Here is an 11,079-nt window from a genome sequence, read left to right as displayed (position 1 = left end):
CATCTAGCACTGAAATAATTGCATTACTCATATATATGTTGGCAATACTTTACAGTTCTTTTTTTAGCCATGTTTGCTATTCCCAGTAAAGGGAGTAATTATTGGGCAGCATGTATTGTACGAATTGGTCACTATGTAATTACTAACTGCTTTTGTCCTATCTCTTTTTAGATTGCCCCAAGAAGTGGATCCCTTGACAGTGTTTGCCTCTCTTTCTCCAGAAGGTCTACTTATCATTGAAGCACCTCTAGTCCCTTCCTACAACCAGCAAGGAGATGATACTTACACCTATGTGCTTCCTCTAGACCCCCAAGAAGTTAGTACTTCCTAATCTAAACCAAGGGAATGGCTCCTCTGGAGAATTTCACTTGAATTCCACAAGGCTGCATTAGTGACCCAGAAGAGTACAATATATCTTGTATGTTTTCATTCATGTATATCTTAGCCTTGGTAAAGTCCCACTCTAGACATACAGTATTTCTGGAACCATTAAATGCACTCGATTCGTCTTGGATGCAGTGACAGCTGAATTGCTACATATCCAATACTGATTTTAGATCATGATATACACAATTTTGTAACTGGGAAAGCCTTCAAATAAAATATATATTATTATATATTATTACACTCTGACATCCCCAACAAAAATAAAGAAAATATTATTATTAATGTACTATATAACATTCAGTTGGTATAATACTGTCAGCATCAGATACGTTTTTTTACCTAAATTGTTCTGTAATAGTTAAACAAATTAATATATTCTAGACGTGAACATTGGACATCACATCCCACATCTAGATCATCATGTATTTGACGCAATGCCCATATACCCAGTTTACATTAATCACAAATCACTAATGATTACACTGCTATGTCATTTAATGATGCCTGTGTCTCCTATTTAATGAACGCAATAGACCAACATGCAACACTGATTTGTATTCTTGAGGTCTTACTTGTTTTTTGATTTGTGTCAGTTTGTATTCTTTGTCAGAGATCACAAAAGCTGAGCTTTTCCATTGTGCACTGTGGGTAGAAATATAAAGTTGGCTTATGTACCTGGTTGTGATATAACTTTAGGTTTGTATGTATATTGGGGAATTTAGAGGGTGTTTTTCATTTGATTGTCTTGCAAAAATGATGGGCATATTAAATATTTATAAACAAGTGTGATGGATATGTGTTTTTATTCATTTATATTCTGTTAGGAACGCACTAAATAAAAATAATAATAAAGTGCGTTCGCTGCTCGGGGTCCATCGTGCAGTAGGTGATATAACCGCTGCTAAGTGGTGGCAGGAGCAATATGGCGGTATTGTGCACAGGGTTAGGCCTCTTTCACACTTCAGTTATTTGCATCACTTAAAATCCGCCAAAAAGGCAGACAAGCGGATCCGTGCTCAACTGATGTGAACGGATAGCACAGGATCCGTTTTTAGACTGATCCTGAAAATGAGGAAATTTAAAGGAACCGCTGGCCGAGAAAAGAGAGAGAGAGAGAGAATTTTTTTTTTGTCCGGCACCCAGACAGAATTTGGGGTTAATTCAGTGTCTGGAGGATCCGCCGGCCAAAAAAACGTTGCAAGCTCCTTTTGGAAATCTGTGAGGATGTTGACGGACAATAACATTGTGGCGGATCCTCACAAAAACGGATGCCACGGACGGCAATCAGTCAGGATCCGCCAATAATGAAAGTCAATGGGGAAAAAAACGGATCCGCAAAGAAAAATGGTGGATCCGTTTTTTTTCAAAATTGGCGGATCTTGACTGATTGTCGGAAGTGTGAAAGAGGCCTTAACTGTCACCCAAGTGCACAGAGCAATCTCTGTTATGTCACAGGAATGCCAAATAAATACAAATATAAACACTGAGCCTGTTGAGGTCACAGTACTCAGTAAAAATACACACACGGTATCCGGTCACAGGAGTAGCCCAAGACGGCGGCACTAAGTCCGACTAGACCTACCGTGTGCGGCGTCGCAGCTGCGGATGCTAAGGAGTGCTGCTACCGCAGCGTGGCGTGGACATTGCGGCTAAACGACAATGCTATGATGCAAGTGCAATGTCAGACACTAGCAGCTGTGGATGTTGCAGCAGAGGAGCGCTGGCGCTGATTCTAACTCAGTCCCTAACCACATACGTAATATCAGAGGGAAGGGGTTTTATAATGAGTTATTCACCAGAATCATATATCCGTCCTCATACACACAGCAGCAACTAAGTCTATACTAGCGAATGGCGGAATAGCCATGCGCACCTTTTATAGCAGCCGGGACCTTCCGCAAGCTTCCAGATCTCTGAGAAGGACCAATGAGATCTGGAGCGGGACCTGAGCACATGACTCCCGATCTCCAATGGGAGATCGTCCCATGAGCATGCTCAGTAGGAGGACAGAAGGACTTAGCCTCAGGAGAGATTTGCTGCAAGGCAATCTCCTCTGCAGTAGATAAACAGCAGGAGACTGCAGAATGTGAGGGTCTGGATCCCTGTGGAGTAAACACAGAAATCCGACGCCTAACATATTCATATGAATGTTATAAATACAATACATCTTTTTACATGATTATTATTATTACTATAAAAGATAAGGTGTGAAAAACTTTCAGATATTACAGGCATGTGAAAATATTTCTAAAGGCAGTGCACACGATCGTGTACTCTCTCATTAGAGAGACCGGGCTAATTACGACAATCACACCCTAATCAAATTCTGATCAGAGTTTAAGTATAATGGGCTCCGATTCACTTGTGTCAGGAGAAGATGGAGACAAAAATGTCTCCATCTTCTCCATTGTGTCAGTCCGTGGATATCAGACTGCACTCAGATGTCATCCAAGTGCAGTCCGATAGTTTCCATGGACTCATTGACTTGCTATCGAATCAAACTTGCAGCGATCTTTTCCTGGGACCGATGTGGTCCAAGGAAAAGATCCCAAATGTGCACAGCACCGTAGACTAACATTGGTCCTAGTGCAATTTTTATTTTTTCTGATTGCACCTGGACCGGAAATACGCTTGTCTGCACCTGCCCTGAAAGTACACTTCTCTGGGCCCCCAGAGGAAATAATTCCATATGCTAGCCAATCCTATATACAGAACTTGTTCGCATCCACTTTTATTTTAATTAGTGCTTCCTATGCTAAAATGCAGGAATAAATTTAAATAAAAGTAATATGCCAAAAAAAAGTTTGAACATTTCAAACAATTCTACATTCAGACCATTCTATCAATGGACAATGCAGAAACTGACAAACTCAAGAAGTTGCGCACTGTGGTTTAGCATTTTGTTTATCAAAAGTAATAAAAAAAATAAGATTTTGCTTTAGGCACCAATAAAAAAATTCACTTTATTGAGAAAATAAGTTAAGAAATCCCAAGTAACAACAAAATGAGCGAATGCTGCCTATTATTTTATTGAATATGCATTAACTCTCTACCAACAAGGCAACAGAGACCTCCTGGATCATAAGCTTCTTATGAATCTATTCATCATGTACAGATCCATAGTCCTATGATCCCCCTTGGTTACTGTTATCGACCCCAGTACAGTTATCAGCATAACCCATAGAAAGCATCACCTGAATGCTTCATAAATAAGTGTACACATTAGAGACGCCCTCTGGCCTTAAAAAACACTCAACTTGTGTTAACTTTTATTGTACTTTTACAAATTATACAGTAGGATAAAAAAGTGACAAAAGGATATCGGACATTTGGCAAAATGAGAAATTGAATAGTTATTATAATTGAAAGTTATTACAAACTGTCTTTAGTAATAAATGTCCAAGTCAATATAAGAGAAAATATTAGTTTGTTAAATTGATGTTCATTAATTATTAAGCAATCAAGCTAAGACCTTGTTCAGACCTCCATTGTTTTTGTACTAGAAAAAATGGATTGATTTCTATCAATGTTTTTGATCAACTTTTCATTAATGTTTGGCCAGTATGTCAGTTTTTACTATCAATGCTTCTTCAGTTATTTTCCCTTCTGCAAAAAAAATTGCAAAGCTTCTCAGGACAATTGCAATGTTAAAGACAGACAGCACGTGAATTTCACATGGATGGCATCCGTGTACTGTGCGTGATTTTCATGGACCCAGAGAGTTGTGTGGGTGATATTGAGCCATGACTTAGATCAAAAAAGTACATGAGTTCACAAAAAACAATAACATGTGAACGGCGCCATAGATTTTAAAAACACGGATAGAAGACATACTGGTACTTGAAAATTGGACATCTGAATAAAGCCTAAAACAGAAAGACAGATAAGGCCAACTCGAAATCAGTAATTATCGCATTTTTCAAACTATAAGACAAATTTCAGACTTTCAGGAGGAAAAAAATTGAATGTGTCAATTGAGGGTTCATCTTACAGTCCGAATTCAGTTTACCGGTTACCGGCGAGCTGTGGACCGAGGTCACAGGAGGTGTTCGGAGGTGTGATGCTGCGGGGTGATGCTGTGAGTCCCAGGCCAGACTGATAGAAGGGGGAGTTCAGTAGTAAGTGGTGGTCTGGGGGCTCAGCCAACACTTTCTGAAAGTCCGGAGCCCCCGCACTTCCATGGTTTCAATTCGGTGGTCCCAGGGGAAGTGGCCACTGGAGAGGCGGAGCACGTGCAGATTTTGATCTTGGAAGACAAAATCTCGGTGCCGAGATCTCAATCTGTCCATGCGCTGTCTCCATTGGCCATTTTCCTGGAGTTCATCACATTGAAACCATTTGTATGCAGGGGCGGCAGGCTTTCACAAAATGTTGGTGGAGCCCCTCTGCACCGCCAAGTACCCCCTCCTACCAGCCTGGGACTCCCAACATAGCCCTGCAGCATCACATCTCCAAACATCCCCTCCTTCCAGCCCAGGGCCCGCCGTATCGCATGACTCCTGCCACTGCCATACATGTACGTTCCCTCACACCACCATACATGTACAGAGTGACGATCACATGGGCTCATTCTAAGTAGCAGTGCAATCAAAAGGGAGTGTCAGCTGTATATGAGAGCTGACATCTGCTGGCAATGCCCACGATCGATTTGAGATAGTGGGCATTTAGCCAGTCTGATGCCGCTGTCACAGTAACATCAATCGGATTGCAGAGGGAGGAAGCTCCTTCTCTGCTTCGATCATCACAATCGCTTTGTGCCGATGGTCTCCATGGTGACCCTGGGTCAAAATATGGCCACGAGGTCACCCAGGTATGGTAACCTGTAGGTTCCTGCTCAGAGTAGGAGCTGACACACCTCCTTCCTGTGCGCAAGATGCAGATCTAATGCAATGCCATACAAAAACATTAAAACGTATTGGATTAGTGATCAGGGCAGATAAAGTTCATGTCTCATACTAGGGCAAGATAAAAAAAAGTTAAAAAAGTTTTAAAAAATTGTAAAAATATTTAAAAACAATCAAAAATGAAAAAATATTAATCCAATAAATTAAAATATTTTTGTAAACAAAAACAAAAATAAATTAAACATATTTGATACCACCGCATACGGAATGAACCTACCTATAAAACTGTCACAATAGTTAGCCCCTTTAGTAAATACCTTAAAAAAATAAAAACGTGGCAAAAAACTATAATTTTTCATCATACCGCCGAACAAAAAGAGGAATAAAAAGTGATCAAAAAGGCAAATATAAATAAAAATGGTATCGATTAAAATGTCATCTTGTCACACAGAAAACAAGCCACCATGCAGCTTCATGGGCAGAAGATAAAAAAGCTATAGTTCTCAGAGTATAGCGATGCAAAGACAATTTTTTTATTATAAAAAAATTTTATTGTGTAAAAGTTGCAAAAGATTAAAAAATGAAATGTGGTATTACTGTAATTGAACTGATTCGAAGAATTAAATTGTCTTATCAATTTTAGCACACGGGGAACAACTTAAAAAATACAGTTCCCGAAGTACTGTTTTTTGTTCATTCTGCCTCCCAAAAATCCGAATTGAAAGTGACCAAAAATTTTATGGGACTGAAAATGGTACCATCTAATCACTTATCCCGCACGAGGAACGGCATAAAAAATAAATAAAGGCAATTTTTCACCTGCTGTTGATTTGTTAATTCTGTCTCTGAAAGATCACAGTAAGGCTTGGTGCACATTTATCCTGCCCTCTGCACTGAGCGCTTGCACCGGGGTTTCCGTGTAAATCTCTGAAATACATGATTCAGACTGAACCTGAAAGATTCCCTATAATGAGGCAGATAAAGACACTTTGGACTCTGGCCTATGATCCGGTGGTGTTTGTCTTTTTAAGCGTGCAGAAAACATGTGTCGACCACATTTTTGTGCACCACTGAAAAGTAGGACACGAAAAGTAGAACACATCTGAACAGCGGCAAAACGGAGTCCAGAGTAAAGCTGCTGCCTTATTATAGTGAATGGCTCCCTCGGGGGGTTTCATCAGAATCACATCATTAGGAAATTTAGATGAAAACCCCAAAGTACAGTAAGTGCTCAGCATAGAGCGTTGGATAAATGTGATCCAAAATGTTATGTAAAATGTTCTCAATGAAAGCTTCACCTCAATGGACAAAAAAGCAAATCACCACTCAGATCTATTATCTGTCAATGGAAATATAGAGGGCTTCCACGTAGCTAGACACAATGTATGGGCGCTACAATGTAAAGGCACTAGAGTGGCATATTTGCAATTTTCACCCAGCAACATTCACTGTTGCTCGTTTCTGGCAGTTACCCATGGAGCCAAAATCGTCACTACACCTGTAAATAAATTCCCAGAGGGAAGTAATTTCCAAAACTGGGGTTTACTTTAGGGGGAATTCTGCTCTTTTGGCATTTAGGCGCTCTGTATATGTAGTCCATAAACTATTCTACAATAATTTTTTGCCAAGCATCAAATAGCCTTTCTTCCATTCTGAGTGTCGCCGTATGGCTAAGCAGTACTGGTACAGCTACATATGGAGGAGTTTCCAAGTTTAGCAGAAATTGTGTCACAAAATTTGTTGCCATTTTTACCTATTTCCCCATCTAAAAATGTGAAATCTGTAGCTAAAACAACATTTTTGTGACAAAAATGTAATTTTTTCTTCATCGCCCAATGCTATAAAATTCTGTGACACATTTATGGTGTCAATATGATCACTGCACCCCTAGATAAATTGTGTAGTTTGTAAAATGAGGTCACTTGTCAGGTGGATTCTGCTGTTCTGCCACTTCAAGGACACTGCCATCTACAATATGATGCTCCTTCCCTTATGAGATAATTGAAGAAAATAAATGCAGCACTCCCCCAAAAGCTGTGACAGACAGAGTCCTCTACTAAACCATACAAAGTTTTTAGACAAAGTCCATGGGACAAGCAGGTGCAGGTGCAGGAGGAATGCGGGGAAGAAGACAGACTTTGCATTGAGCCTCAAAATTAGTTTTAGACCACATATGGGGGATTCAGGAAAGAAAAGAGAGGTGTGTGGATGATTTCTGCACATATATCCAGATTGTCAAATGGATAGTGTTGTTTTCTACGCGTTTCAAAGTATCAAGGACTTCTTCACCTGGATATCGTTTGGTCATTTACTGACCCATGGTTCTGCTGCAGCTGATGTGCTTTAATACATGCTTTATAAATACTTATAAAAGGTGAGTGTAATTTTGATTTTATCGCCTGCCATACTCCTCGAATAAGACCCTATGTCACGCTGATCTCTCCTACAGCTCTGCTACATATGGGGTATTGGCAAACTTATGAGAAATTGCATCACAAATTGTAACGTTCAGTTTGTCCCATTATCTCTTTTTGAAAATTGAAAACTTGTTGTCAAATCAACATTTTAGTGGAATAAATTGTCATTTTACAGTGATTTAGCCCAATGTTATACAATTCTGTGAATCTCCCGAGGTCTAAAATTGCTCACTACACCATAAGATGAAATTCTCAAGAGGTGCAGTTTCCAAAATGGGGTCACTTGTGGGGTTTTTTGCTGTATTGCCATGCACGTCAGGGGCTATTTAACTGTGACATGGCATCCGCAATCTAGTCAAGCAAAAATTGCGCTCCAGAATACAATTGGCGCTCCCTCCATTTCGAGCCCTACTGTGTGCCCTAACAGTAGTTTTCCACCCCATATAATGTATCCGTGTACTCAAGAAAAATTTTACAACAATTTGCATGGTCTACATTCTCCTATTTCGCTTCTGAAAATGAAATATTTGGGGCAAAAAAAAACATTTTTTGTGGGAGAAATGTTTATTTTTTCCATTTTCACAGCTCTACATTATAAAATTATATGAATGACCTGTGGGTTCAAGGTGCTCACTATACCTCTAGATAAATTCCTTGAAGGGCTTATTTTCCAAATTGTGAAGGATTTCCACTGTTTAGGCACATCAGGGGCTCTGCATACACGACATGGTGTCCACTATCAATTCCACGCAATTTTGCACTCCAAAAGTCAAATGGCGTTTCTTCACTTCTGAGCCCTACCATGTGCCCAAACAGTAATTTCCCTCAATAAATTTGCATAACAAATTTTATGGTTCATTTTTTCCTGTGACCCTTGTAAAAATGCAAAAATTGGGGCTAATTGAACATTTTTGTTTGAAAAATTAAAATCTTAATTTTTTCCTTCCACATTGCTATAATTCCTGTGAAGTGCCAAAAGTGTTAATAAATGTCTGAATGTGGTTTTGAGTATTTGGAGGGGTGCAGTTTTCTAAAATATTTTCAATGGTGGATATTTTCTATCATATAGGTTCCTCAAAGTTACTTCAAACGTGATGTCACTAAAAAAATGGTTCTGTAAATTTTGCTGGAAAAATTAGAAATTGCTGATAAACTCTTCTTAACCATTCTAACTTCCTAACAAAAAAATTATGTTTAAAAAGTTATACTGATGTAAAGTAATAGAAGAAATTAAAAACCAAGATATAGTTGCTACCACTTGATTCCAAGGTTCCAAAATATGATTGAAAAAATATATATGTATTTACATTTGGAATAAGAACCTCCAACATAAAAATACAATATGAATACATAACGGATATCCAGCCTTCATCAGGTGTATCGCCATCAATTAAATATAGTTCACTGACAACAAAATCACTCATGCAGCCCCATGTTTAAATTTTCTATATGCGAGGTGCCTACAGTGAAACATGATGGTAGCAGTGTCCATATATGTGGCTGCATGAGTGCTGCTGAAGTGGGGGAGCTACATTTCATTGATTGTATTGTATCATGCATTCACAGATGTACTGCTATATAAATTTGTGTGAAAAAGTGTTTGCCCATTCCTGATTTCCTATTTTTTTGCATGTTTGTCACATTTAAATATTTCAGATCACAAAACAAATGTAAGTATTAGACAAAGATAACACAAGTACACACAAAATGCAGTTTTTAAATGAAGGTCTTTAATATTAAGGGGAGAAAGAAATCCAAATCTATAGGGCCCTCTGTGTGGAAAAGTGATTGCTCCCTCCCCCCTAAAACATAAATTAACTGTGGTTTATCAACTCTTTGGGATGCTGAGATCAAATTCCCTAGCCACACACAGGCATGATTACTGCCACACCTGTTCTCAAGAAAGATATCACTTAAATAGGACCTTCCTGACAAAGTGAAGTAGACCAAAAGATCATCAAAAGCTAGACATCATGCTGGGATCCAAAGAAATTTTGGTATAAATGAAAAACAAAGAAATTGAGATCTATCAGTCTGGAAAAGGTTATAAAGCAATTTCTCAAGCTTTCTCAAGCTTTGGGACTCCAGCAAAGCAATTATCCACAAATGGCAAAAACATGGAACAGTGGTGAACCTTCCCAGGAGTGGCCAGCTGACCAAAATTACCCCAAGTGCAACAAGGACTCATCCAAGAAGTCACAAAAGACCCCACAACAACCATTCAATGAACTGCAGGCCTCACTTGCCTCAGTTAATGTCAGTGTTCATGACTCCACCATAATAAAGAGACTGGGCAAAAATGGTATGCGTGGCACAGTTCCAAGACCAATACCACTGCTGAGTAGAGATGGGTGAACCCCTGGATGTTTGGGTCCAGGGGTTCAGCCGAACAGTTTAAAAAGGTTCAGGTACCAGAACAGTACCTGTACCCAGACTCCATTCACTTGAATGGGGGTCCGAACATCCATGTGCATGACAGCATGGCAAACACTTCCTCTAATCAGCAGTAAAATCATTACTGCCAGTCAAACAGCTGCAGTTGCCATGCTGTCAAATGACAGCGTAAGCCCACAGCTGTGATCGAAGGTAAAAAGTTTACCTCTGGTCACTGGCGTAGGTATATAAGACTACTGTTCCCATCAGCCTACTCCTGCTGGTGCTAATAACAGCGAGAGTAGGCGGCGGCTGATGGGAGCATTCATCAGCCGGTGCCAGCGCTCTAAATAAATAAATAAAAAACATTGTGGGTTTCCTTGTATTTTTGATAACCAGCCAGGCAAAACTGACAGCTGAGAGCTGCAACCCTCAGCAGACAGCGTTAGCAAGGCTGGTTATGAAGATAGAGGTATCCCAAAACTGTTTTTTAAATTATTTAAATAAATAATTTAAAAAAACGCTGTAGGGTCCCCCATTTTTGACAACCTGTCAAGCTAAAGTGGACAGCTGTGGGCTGGTATTTTCAAGCTGGTAAGGTGCCATGGATATTACCCCCCCAGCCTAAAAATTGCAACTGCAGCCCCCTAGAAAAGGCACATCTATTAGATGCACCAATTCTGGTGCTTTGCCCAGCTCTTCCCACTTGCCCTGTAGCCTTGTCAAATGGGGTTCATATTTGTAGGGTTGATGTCACCTTTGTTTTGTTCTGTGACAAAAAGCCCATGGGTTACTAATGGAGAGGCGTCTATAAGACACATATACGTTATTAATCCTGTAGTTATATTGTAAATGAACACACAGCCAGAATAAAGTCCTTTATTTGAAATAAACACACTTTTATGTTTTTATTTAAAAATAATAAACACAGTTATACTCACCTAACGCCCATTCCATTGAAGCCAACATCTCCTGTAATAAAACAAAAATAAAAACAGCCATATCCCTCACCTATCTGTCCTTCTTTCCTACACAGTAATCCATGTCTGGGGATAAAC

The 11,079-nt window shown here is 39.5% G+C and overlaps 1 protein-coding gene across 1 annotated transcript in view; it reads left to right on the top strand.

Moving 5' to 3' along the window:
- HSPB8 (heat shock protein family B (small) member 8) overlaps nt 1-1,171 on the top strand; it is a 109,865-nt gene extending 108,694 nt beyond the window's left edge. The window contains exon 3 of the mRNA XM_073559432.1: nt 172-1,171. Coding sequence (XP_073415533.1) covers nt 172-331 — 160 coding nt within the window. The 3' untranslated portion in view covers nt 332-1,171. The remainder of the gene's footprint in view (nt 1-171) is intronic.
- Nucleotides 1,172-11,079: the final 9,908 nt, after the last annotated feature.

The sequence above is a fragment of the Dendrobates tinctorius genome, unplaced genomic scaffold (genome assembly GCF_039654945.1).
Source record: "Dendrobates tinctorius isolate UK_male_01 unplaced genomic scaffold, ASM3965494v1 ptg000003l, whole genome shotgun sequence".
In the NCBI taxonomy this organism is placed as follows: domain Eukaryota; kingdom Metazoa; phylum Chordata; class Amphibia; order Anura; family Dendrobatidae; genus Dendrobates; species Dendrobates tinctorius.
The sequence above is the reverse complement of the archived record's forward strand: the minus strand, read 5'-3'. Positions and strand labels throughout refer to the sequence as shown.